The 12,376-nt window shown below is 41.0% G+C and overlaps 1 protein-coding gene across 1 annotated transcript; it reads right to left on the bottom strand.

The window, feature by feature from the left end:
- Positions 1–29: 29 nt before the first annotated feature.
- LOC108676840 (broad-complex core protein isoforms 1/2/3/4/5) lies at positions 30–8,359 on the bottom strand. The gene is made up of 6 exons (XM_047881722.1): positions 8,116–8,359; positions 7,243–7,354; positions 6,853–7,010; positions 4,805–5,591; positions 4,523–4,603; positions 30–1,115 (listed from the first exon to the last, which is right to left on the bottom strand). Exons 1-6 carry the CDS (start codon positions 8,356–8,358, stop codon positions 166–168), a joined length of 2,331 nt encoding a protein of 776 aa, XP_047737678.1. The 5' UTR covers position 8,359; the 3' UTR covers positions 30–165.
- Between the last annotated feature and the right edge of the window lie 4,017 nt (positions 8,360–12,376).

Consider the following 12,376-nt stretch of genomic DNA (forward strand, 5'->3'; position numbering starts at 1 on the left):
TAAAATCGGCAAGTAGCCGTTTTCTTAATAATCCACAATTCCTTTGGACTTAAATCCTAAAACAGTCCGACCAGAAAGAAGACTTTGAAGCCACTTCATATCGACTCGTTCACATGGATGAGCTTCCGACAGAAAAAATTGAGTAGCGTGAATTTAATTAGATTTTCAGACGAGTTGGTGCCGAACTTGCGGCGAAGACGTGTCTGTATCCAGGCTACTGAAGGTGGCGTTGGATGTGACAGGCGCAGGCGACGCGGAAGTCGGAGACGTCGTCTGCGGACTGAAAGAGTCTGAGGGACCTCCGCGCTCTAAGAAATGAGCATCGTTGGTGAAAGATCTTTTGCTTGCACCATCGACGGTATAGACGCAACTTCCTTCGCTGCTGCTGTACGAGACTTGATGTCCATCACCGCTTTGGAAACTCTGGTGGTTTCCAATTGAATTATTCAAATTACGTCCGTCATCATCGTATACGAAACGTGAGGCGTTGGTATCATGAGCCGAGGAGCATCGCTGTGAATCATCAGCGTAACGACGTTTTTCTTTGGCAGAACATCCGCCGCTGTTGCCGGGATCATACGAGTCGCAGGCAGCAGGCTGGCATCGTTGTTGGTCGTCTCCGCAATATTCGGCTGCGAAATCATCGTTATAATCGGATGAGTTCGACACGGGACGGTCGCTGTAGTCCATTGAGTCCTCCATGTGAGATATTCTCTCTCCGGCCTCCAGCACCTGACGCTCTGAGTCGTGCGGTGGATAACTGTCCTGACGATGGAGCCTTTCGTAATCTTCGTGCCGGTGACGCTGGCCATCAGGAGCTCCGTGGGGCAGATGCCCTTCAAAGGAAGAACATCCCGAGACGTGCTTGCCGCGCTTGAGAGGAGCTCCATGCGCAGTCACGTGGTGCTTCCTCAAGTACCATTTGTTCTTGACGGTTTTGTGGCAAAGGTGGCACTGTAGCCCCTGACCAACAGTGTGCACGTTTACCACATGTTGCTTGAGATTGAAGGAGTTGCTGAAGGTTTTCCAGCAAAATGGACAAAGTCTAGGCTGCATACAGCGCCATCTGTGTCGACCTGCGGTCGCGCCCCCAGGACTGAGAGGGCCAGAGGCATCTGGAAGAACAGAGCAAAACATGGCATTAGCAAAGAGTTGCTGCAGCCAGTGTAAATACAGCGAAGGAGTGAAGCGGGCCATCGAAACCATCGCAACAAGCACCGAGATACGCAACACTCGGGCAAAACAAACGTCGCTAGCAGGCGAGCGAGGTTTGTTTTACCGCGAGAATTGATATCGTGGGTTGTTAACGCAAAGGCCATGTCCACCTCACACCTCCGATGTCGCTGCTCGCACCAGATACCCCTGCCCTTCAATACGAGCTTCCTGGGCGTATTTTAGTTTAATGCTCCACGGTACCTGCCTGCCGGTGAAACGCTGTATACTCCTCCACGCAAAGCGTTTTAAGGGAGTGATCAGCTCTTCATCAGAGGGTGGGGTAAATTTGAATGCGTATTCTGAAATTATTCAACTCGTACTTTAGATTTTGTTAACGAAGTTGTAGTCCTTATTTCTTGAAAGAATCGCTTCGTTGAATTCGCGCAAATTTCAAGACTTTTGCCGGTATAGCTTCCATTCAAGTTCTCTTACGTTCGGAAACCTCAACTAATATCACAAGGGCAATAAAAAAATGCGGAAAAACAATAGGAATAATGGCACCATTTCACCTGGCAATTTGTTCAAGACGATGATACACATACTTATATTACAAAAGTACCGGTTTTGCTTATGAACATTCAGAGCAGAGCTAGCGTGGATGGTAGGCTTCTTTTCAAACCGTGTTAGAATATTTAACTCTAATTCGTAGCAAAATGATGGCTAAATCAATACTCAATAATTATTAAACATCATCACTTCACGTAAAATTAAATTCAACTTACTAGACTCAGAATTTGTATAATATTCACGCAAGCAATAAATTTTAATTGGTGGAACAAAACACGCATTGCTGGCAACCGATAAGAGATAGGCACCAGTGCCTTATAAAATACACTGGGAGTAGAAAGCTCTAGAAAATAACAATGTAGTGGGTGATGCTGAAATAATGAAATGGCCTACTAAATGATGAATGAATCTTTAGGTAGCTTCCACATGAAGACGCTCAAAGGATTTATCAATAACAAACTCTAGATAATAAACGAGTCTTCTAACGCTAGAATCGAACTAAAAAAATTTGCTTATGAAATGGAAAATTTCATCTACAGAATCTGAAATTGGTTCTCATTCATTGACTAGTGGGTAGGTGAGACTAAAAAAGGCTAGCCCCAAGTATTATGTAATTATTTTTAATAGGCTAAGAAATATCAATTATATTAGATCGTCAATACTAAAGGAACGAAGATACGAACGCGCTAAATTCATGGACTAAATAACGCAAAGAAAGCGCGATAGGGAGAAGTGTGTGAAGAAATAATTAACACAAGCAACGCTCGGCTAAAATATCTATATCTTTTGCTTCGTTCGGAGAATGTGCAGAGCAAGGGGAATATTTTACTGTCGCTTGTCTTGATTCTAGTTCTTACCAGCATCAAGACAGCTGAAATCAAAGACCAAACGCTGGCTCACACTACACTCCAAGGACCGAAAATGGTGGTCTGGGCCTATACTTTCAAAGAAAGTTAAGAGATCGTAAGTTCATCAGCCAATCATTGACGGCCTTTCAAGCCAAATCCACCAATCATATTAAAAGAAAATAGAGCGTAAGGACTTGCGTTCACTTAGCGAATTTTGAAAGTATGGCCCCTGATTTAACAGGACATGACTTCGTATCTTTACGAGAGCCGACATCAGGAAGAAACATGCTCAGCAATACAGTCGGTGGATAGGTTATAAGTTCTGAGACGAATCAACAAGCGAGGCCAACGCGGAGCCCGGTAAATAAGGTTCAAGCTTGAATCAAAATAATTGCATAGGATGCAATATTTCTACTGGTCACAAGCCTCGAACAGTCATGCCGAACCATATTGAAGAAGTTATTATAATAATTTCCCTAGCATAAATGGTATTACTTTCATCCATGTAGATCAAACGCGCTGCAATTCATATCTACGTACACGGCATGCACCTCTCGAGGCACGGTAGAGTGGAGATGCACAACTACAGGGACGATCAACGGTAAACTCAAGATACTCGCATGCACAGTAAATCATAATTATTGGTCTAAAGATATGAGAATGATACATGAGCTTAATGAATGATGAATGAAAATCTTGAAAGAAAAAACAAATGTGGAGACATTTTCGCCCACGTCAAAGATCTCATATTGACAAAGATTTCGAATAATGAAGGATCGTAATTAACTTGATAATTAATCATAGAAAAAGGAATTGATTTGAATAAATCGGGTCAGTCAAGATCTTTAAAAAACCATACAAGTCTCAACGATTTCAAATCGTTGTCGGCATTAGATTGGCACGGAAGAACTACTATATTACCCAGACAGCCACTATAGATTTCAATGCCACAACTTGATGAGATACGGGACTACTCACTGTAGTATGGAAAGTTTTGTTAGACATGGCAGGTTTTGATGACGGAATTCATGTAAGAATTGAGAAAGCTATAATTAATAATGCACCTAGTGAATGTGCAAGTAGCCCGCGAAATGCTCAAAATGTTGACATAGTAACTTCTATATTCCGGGATCTTGAGACTAAGATGTCTTTGCTGGACAAAAGCCGACATACGGACCGCAAAAACAGACAGTGAACCTATGGGGAAAGTCAATGAGATAAGTTTCGTTTTCATGGTTGTAGGGGCAGTTGCTTCAGACACAGTTCAGGTCGCAGCAAAGCGATATATCAACTAAAAACCGACATTGCCTTAAAAAACCGGAACTTTTTTAATTATACCAGGCAGTTTACAAAAGGTTTAAGCGGTTTCAAGTTACAGAATATTGTTAGTGGGCAGTTCGCTTAAGCTAGCGTGTTGAAGCTGCGAGCTCAAATGCAGTGTTAACCAGTCTATGTCGCGATCTGAATCTTCGACGAAACGAGCTTTGCCGTGCGGTTTCAAGATAGTTACGCAGACGAGGCCACTTTCAGACAGCAATAACTAAACATCCCTTTGCCCTTTGGCGGAAAGCAATAATATTTAGAGCTTAATAGCGTTGTGTGGCCAGAAACGTTCAAGCGCTGAAAAAACAAGACGGTTGTACAGGAGTTCATGGACAAATTTACTGAAATTAACGTTTGTTTTCAGTACATAAGGTACAAAATTAAGCCCAATTTACAGCAACGTCAAAATAAATGCGAAATCGGAGAGATAAAGTTGAAAGTTCTATGCTCGATTCATTGTTCATCAAAATTCGGTTTAACTCAGAAGATAGCAATGCTGCCACGTTTAAAATAATTTAGGCAGAGCCAAACTTGAGAACTTTCATCGTACGACACTGGGCAGACGTTAACATATATACTTTACGTGATCGCATCCAATACAAAGTAGACGGTCAGACACAAGGGCTTACCTGGCGGAGCACGAGAACTGGGATCCGAGGAGCTACCAGAGCTGGTGGTCGTGGTGGTGCCTCCAGACCTCGTGTACGCGCCTGCACACGCCAGGACAACTATCAAACTCGTGACCAGACATCGTAAACATAAAAGTTATTGGTGAATTTCTAATAGTATTTGAGAATCTAGTCTAAATGCAAGCAGGTATGAAAGTACGTGTTATTCAAAGACACGATTACGAAACTACCGGTATAATCTGAGTCTAGTTAAGTACAGCAAGAGAGGAATTATTGTAGGACCTGCAGCAGCAGCGGCAGCAGCCAGACCCAGCATGTGCTGCCGTCTCATGATGGCGACAGCTGATGGCGATGTGAGATCCTTTTTATCCACCATGTCAGCACTGCCGCCGTCATCGTCGCACCGATGCGAGAAAGAAGGTGGCGGGGGAGCGTCGGGAGACCCTTGGTAGCCCTGGATGCGTTGCCGCAAAATAGACCCGCCGATAGACCCTGGCATGCCGCCCCCCGTAGACCCAGACATGGCACCCCCGGTGCACTCGACGGAGAGGTTTACGGCCTGTTGCTCGGACGCGGCGCTGCTGCTGTTGCTGTTTGTGTCTTCGAAAGGCGAGTCAACGATCTCCTGTTTGACTTCTATGAGCGGCGGCAACAGTAACGGGGACGCAGGTAACAGTAACGGGGAAGCCTGTAGCTGTTCCTTGACGCTTGGAGACTCGCGTGGAGCGGTCAGGGCCGCGGCCAGCGTTGACCCCGCCAGCAGAGATGACACGCCGGCGCCACATTCAAGTTTGGCGGTGCCAAGTGGCGGGCCGGAGTCCGGGGGCTGTGAGGAAGATGAGGAAGACAGAGACAAAGGAAGAGGCGGAGGCGGCGGCTCCACGGATGATGAAGAGCCTGGCGAGGCCGGCGGTACTAGAAGCTGTTGGTGGCGTCTCTTCTTGGGCGGCGGAGAGATGTGGTGGGAAGGTGGCGGGATGTACGGTAGTGGCGGTAAGGGTGAAGGAGATGAGAGAGGGCGGGTGGGTGAAGGTGAGCGTGGCACACCCCGAGCTGCTGGGTGTGATCCCTGCAAAGCAACGACACACATTTCGCTCGCTTTAATATAATTCGTTGTAAATTAATTTTTTTAAACTAATGATGAAAAAACCGCGCATAAAGAAAAAAAGCTAAACTGTAGCCGAAAAAATCTTCCATCTAAATTTATAATGGAAAAACTGAGAGATAAAAATTCCAAAATGCCTTATGCCTAGCAGACAAAATATCTCCGTACATCTTGTCATGGGCCACATGAACTAAATAATTTGAAACAGCTAACCTGTAAACCTTTTTGAAACTTGACGAAAAAATCTTCAATGCCTTTTTTTTGGAATCAATAATTTGCGTTTTTAATTTGCAATAAATTTAAACCTGACATGTTTGTAAGAAAATTTCCATTACTCAATTTCATAAGCATTTTGAGATGCCTCATCGTTTGTGCATTGAAAATAAAATTCAGGCTTCAGCGCCAGGCTTCAGACGAGCACTCCAACTTTCTAAAATAAACAACATTACGAGTTATCGACTCCCGAAGGTCGTATCTACGCTACGGACCTGGTCATGGGGCGAGTGTGGAGAGCTGCTGGGTGTGATCCCTGCAAAGCAACGACACACATTTCGCTCACTACAATCTAATTCGTTGCAAATTTATTCTTTAGATCTCACGATCAAAAAATCTGCGCATAAATAAATAAAAAACTGTAGCTGAACAAAATCTTCCTTCTAAATTTCTAAATTTATAATAGAAAAACAGAGATACAAATTCCAAAATGCCTTCTGCCTTGCAGACATACTAGGTATTGTCTCTGTATGTACATCTATTCCGGGGCACATGAACAGTCCTCTTAAAAATTTGAAACTGCCAACCTGTGGACTCAAAACACATTCGTTAAAACTCAACTCGCCGAAAAAAGTTCAACACCTTTTTTGGAATAGGATAAAAATTTGCCTTTTATATTTTTAATAAATTTGAACTTCACAAGTTTACAAGAACATTTCCATTACTCAATTTCATATGCATTTTGAAATTCATGGTTTGTGACTTGAACATAAAACTCGGGGCATCAGCGCCAGGCTTCAGACGAACAAACCAACTTTCTTAAATACACAACATTATGATTTATGGACAGAGTAGTAGTTGTCTTTTAAGCTATTTATTCACGGAAACTTTTTGAATTGAAAGCACTTAAGAGAATTAGTAATGATTAGTAGTAATAATTATTACTCTATAAATGTTATTAAAGAAGACATTCGAATTTTTGTATCCTGAAGGTCGTATCTACGCTACGGACCTGGTCATGGGGCGAGTGTGGTGGGTGAGGGGCGGTGGCGATGAGGTGAGTGAGGGGTGCACTCGCCCCCCCAGCACCCTGGGGGCCGAGCAGAGACACGGCGACGTTGGACCCGAAGCAGTTTGCGTTGTTCTCATTGCTTGTGCTGCTCGCAAGACCTGCGGACGATAAAAGCACATGCGAATACAGAGATGCTAGACCACTGCGTTACAATAACGACCACAATATTGGGGAGTGTACAAAAAGTTCGAATTATCACGAATGATATTATTTTTGCGGGAGAGTTCTTGAACGACCTATTCAAAAAAGTGATTACCTCTTGAACGAACTATTCAAAAAGGTGATGACCAGAAATGCGTTTATAATCGTCAGCATGGGAAGACTAATTACCAGTCATGTCCAGTTCATGCAACACACGCGCCAAATTACCAGTAATGTCCAGTTCATGCAACACACGCGCCAAATTACCAGTCATGTCCAGCTCATTTTTGTTGCTTTTATGCTACTTCTCAGTCATATTCAAATTACAATACAAGCTTGGCTCGAATGTATGATATTTCGTCAACAGTATTAGATGTAATAAAGGTTTTGCTGCAACACACGCGCCAAATTATGTGTCATGTCCAGCTCATTTTCGTTATTTTCGGGCTACTTCTCAGTCATATTCAAATGACACCACAAGCTTGACTCGAATGTATGCTATTTCGTCAACAGTATTAGATGTAATGAAGACTTTGTTGCAACACGTGCGCCCACTTAACAGCCACGTTCAGATTACGACAGAGGCTTTGTTTTATGACAATATTAGTTTGAGGTGAACAGAGATGTTCATTGCGTGTTCGTCTCACTCAATTTGAAAATATGCTAATATTAAAAATTATTCCATATTTCGGCATAATAGTAAANATAATAGTAAAATAGACCGGAACCGAATTTTTACGTATCTTCAAATGCAAAGATCATCATGATAATAGACAATGAGACATCACTTCCAAGAAAAAATTCTATCGGGAATTTCAATCCTACCAAGTTTATTCATGTTGAAGCATTTACAAGAAAATATTTTTGTCGAATTCTGCATTACATTGAATCGATAGCACTCAAATGCATGGTTACCCAGCTTCAAAATTACACATAAATAAAAGATTCAACACAACGCTAATGGCTAATCGAACAAAATAACTTCCCTTGAGTTATTTCTATCATGTACATACTTATATATATTTATATTCTATCATGTACATACTTCGGTAGGTATCTCACCTTAAGAAGGCTACGGAAGTAAGGACTGCAGGCGGAGAGGACGACTTTATGTGCTTTGATTGTCCTGCCCTCACAAGCGAGAGTGACGTCTACAAAATCTTCGTGGTCGCGCAGTTGTTCAAAAGATGTCGCGATGTTGCTGTGAAAATTGTCCCAGCGTAGGCAGAAATGCTGGTCGCCGCCTCCACCACTACCCATGCTGCACCATACGCTGAAACAACACCACGAGCTCAATAAAAACATAATAAAAAAATGACATAGGCTGAGAAAAAAATACCATACGCTGAAACAACATCACACGCTCAAAAAATTACATAGGCGGAGAAAAAACACCGTATGCTGAAAAAATGCCATACGCAAAAAAACGTAATTTTTTTGAAAAAATACAACTCGGCACTCACTGCAGTGAGTGACAGAGCGCGCATTTTCTCGTCGACGAAAACGTGAAGTCACGGACAGACGGACGGACATGACGAGCACAATAGGGCATTTTTTCATAAATGAGAAAATGCGCTAAAAACGCCATACTCTGCCCAACGACACCACTTGAAAAATAACTACGATAAAACATATGAAATGGCACAGAAATCTGACAGATCGAAGAGGATTAAAAGTGCGTCCATGATTTTTATTTGACCACTATAGACGCGTTGCCTAACTCTGCAGAACAAAACAAGCTGACCGGCAAATTAAGGTATTAAAAACTTCTCAATTTCCACATTATTCGGAAATTAATCTCAGGATGAATATGTTTTTTTTATCCATTGTAGTGCAACATACTGGAATTGTTCATAAAATGTAGGGGAGGGATTCTGTCTGGTCATTAAATGTCATACTAGTGCGATTATACTCAAGTTATACTACAATTAAGAGGTTAACCTAATTTAGCAAAATTGATAGATACGTTTGTATATTCTCACGTATCAGTAAGAAATCGGTTTACGTAAGAAATCGGTGATTATGCCATTACGACGTCACTGACGCTTAAACAAAAAAGCATCAGCGACGCAAAGGTATTCTACAAGTGTTCGTGCATCGAAGTTTACAATTTCTTCGTCAAATTTGTGCAGTGAAAAAAAAAACTCAAATCAGTAGAAAACCATAATATTTCCGCCATGTTTTATTATGTCCCCCAATATATCGCTATGAATTTTCTTGTTTATTAGCGTAACTTGGACAATATGAAAGAACGCGAGCACGTCCACGTACGAACGTGCTTGCAATAAGTAGCGAGCACCTCGATATGCCGCCACACATCATGTACTCAGAGACTTGATAAAAATGACTACTGACCTGACATTCAGCTCGGAAACGTGGAGCAATGCATGTGACAAAGTCGAACTGCAGCGAGACTAACGATGGTCATCCAGTCCCCACTCAAATGGCGGCTAATATTTTCCACAAAGTATTCTTCAGGTAGGAATTGTGACATTTTACGAAGCCATGCATGTTCGACGCGACGCAAGCCTTACGTTTTCACAAAATCACCATATCGTCTTCAGTATCACCGAAATAAATTATCAAATACATAATATAAGTCCTCACTTAAATGATAACAGTGGAATGAAGTGCAGAATTTATTTACTCGGATAATGAAGAAATAGACTATAATATTGACTATAAATTGTACAGCAAAAATGTTGAACAAAGCTGGCAAACGGACGAAACTGGCATTGAAAATGGTTCAAAAAATTCCTTCGGTTATTGCATTGATATAACAGTTTAGAAAGAACGCGAGCACGTCCACGTACGAACGTGCTTGCAATAAGTAGCGAGCACCTCGATATGCCGCCACACATCATGTACTCAGAGACTTGATAAAAATGACTACTGACCTGACATTCAGCTCGGAAACGTGGAGCAATGCATGTGACAAAGTCGAACTGCAGCGAGACTAACGATGGTCATCCAGTCCCCACTCAAATGGCGGCTAATATTTTCCACAAAGTATTCTTCAGGTAGGAATTGTGACATTTTACGAAGCCATGCATGTTCGACGCGACGCAAGCCTTACGTTTTCACAAAATCACCATATCGTCTTCAGTATCACCGAAATAAATTATCAAATACATAATATAAGTCCTCACTTAAATGATAACAGTGGAATGAAGTGCAGAATTTATTTACTCGGATAATGAAGAAATAGACTATAATATTGACTATAAATTGTACAGCAAAAATGTTGAACAAAGCTGGCAAACGTACGAAACTGGCATTGAGAATGGTTCAAGAAAATTCCTTCGGTTATTGCATTGATATAACAGTTTCAAGGCTGAAGCGTGTATAATATGCTCGGACGGACTTTGTAAAGCTATTGTGATTTAATGCTTATCGCTCATTACTTCGCACTATCACAAGCTTCCATTTAATTATGAAGCCACGAGACAGCTAATAGCCTAGATAATCACCCAATGCGTTAATAGGATGGTAACACTACAAACTCCACAAACAAAGCAAACTAAAACTCGCACAAAACTGTCAGCGTAGAATGCGTCGCGCTTGTCGCCTCGGCGCTGGTAACTCGATATCCAAAAAAAAAAGCCTATGCAAGCCTATCAAACGATGGCAGCAACAGCGATCAATAATGACCAGCGGGAGAGGGAAAGAAATGCAGCTCGAGCAGCAACCCTACCGACGGATGTGTTTGCAAACACAGTAGGCTGATCCCGGCATTTTGCGTTCGCCGTATTGATTGCAACCTCCCAACGAAAAAAATCAATAAATGGAAGTCCTGACGCGCCGAGAATAGAATTTATGAAATGAGCCGTCCGTCCTTCCCACTTTCCAAATGCGCTACAGAAAAACACGCGGAATGATATCACCGAAAATGTAATACACACCAAAGGGCATGGGTTCATTAAAACGCAGGTACAAGAATTTTGTTAGCAAAAAACTATTAGGGAAGCAATCATATTGACAGTAAATTCTAGCCAAATGTCCAGGTAAATTCAGAGAACACATTTTTAATAAGGAATATCACCTTAGCAGGACTTGCTTCTTTACACACCCCAGAATTTGTGTGCTCTTATATTTAGTTACATTAGAGTTTATTATTAGAACTAGTTTCAGAATGATTTGGTTCAGAGAAAATCTGCATAACAATATTCTGTACGTATATATTATCTTAATAAAGCAACATCACATTAACAAATAATCATAATAAACACATAATCATTATAATCATAAACACATGTCACAATAATCATAAACACTCTGCAAATGATCTAACAAGCAGCAAGAATGGACAAGAAATCTAGTTGTGGATGATCAACACAGGGTATAGCATCTAGAGATTGATACTGTATACAGATACTGATCAATGTGTATAGAAGGAACTGATTGATATGGCATCAATAACTCAATTGTGCCAACAATCCAGCCAGATCGCTTGCTTCATAATAACTTGATTGAAAAAATATCAGCAATATTATGAAGGAAATGTCTCGTTTATAGGAAAAAACTCATCATTCTATCATGTACATACTAAATACATGGAAATAGTGATCAGGAATTTGGTGTGAAGAATATATCTGGTGATGATTTCTTTAAACTTTACGTAATTGTGATATGCCCTGCATACCAATGTATCAAATCAAAGAACTCAGTACTATATATATATATATATAAATAATCTGACTGCTTCCTAGATTTAGATTAAACTTCTATTTATGACAGATCCCACATACAACTATTAGGCTAAAGATATTAACAGAGCTTGGTACTATACTGATTATTTTGCTATCATCTCCTGTTAAAATGTTGCCATGTGGATCATTGGTCAAGGTAAAACCAAAAGTCAAAATACACCCCCCAATTTCAAGGTATTCTTCAAATAGTGAATATATAGTAAAAACACATATTACAGTTCATTATTAAAAGTACGCAATTCAATATAGAATATTTTACCAAAGATTTTCTGTTGATAGGTCATTCTGCAGACACTAGGAAAATACCGTACAGTAGTGAAATGTGAAATATTTTGAAAAATGTTGCCTAAGCAACAAAATTCTGAATCTCATCAGTCCATTGGCATTCAAAATGTTTGCAAAAACACATAGAGCATATTGGCCATTTAACAAAATATATTTTGACATCAAAACAGAAAGGGGGCTTCCATTTGTCTCCATTACAATACATACATGTACTTGGGGCCAAACTAACAAGCCTCACTCAAATACACATTGCAATACAAGCACATGCAACGGCCTAAGTACAACTAAACAGCATAAGTACATGTAGCAGCCTAAGTACACATAGCAGC

This window comes from Hyalella azteca, unplaced genomic scaffold (assembly GCF_000764305.2).
Source record: "Hyalella azteca isolate HAZT.00-mixed unplaced genomic scaffold, Hazt_2.0.2 contig8716, whole genome shotgun sequence".
NCBI classification, from domain to species: Eukaryota; Metazoa; Arthropoda; class Malacostraca; order Amphipoda; family Hyalellidae; genus Hyalella; species Hyalella azteca.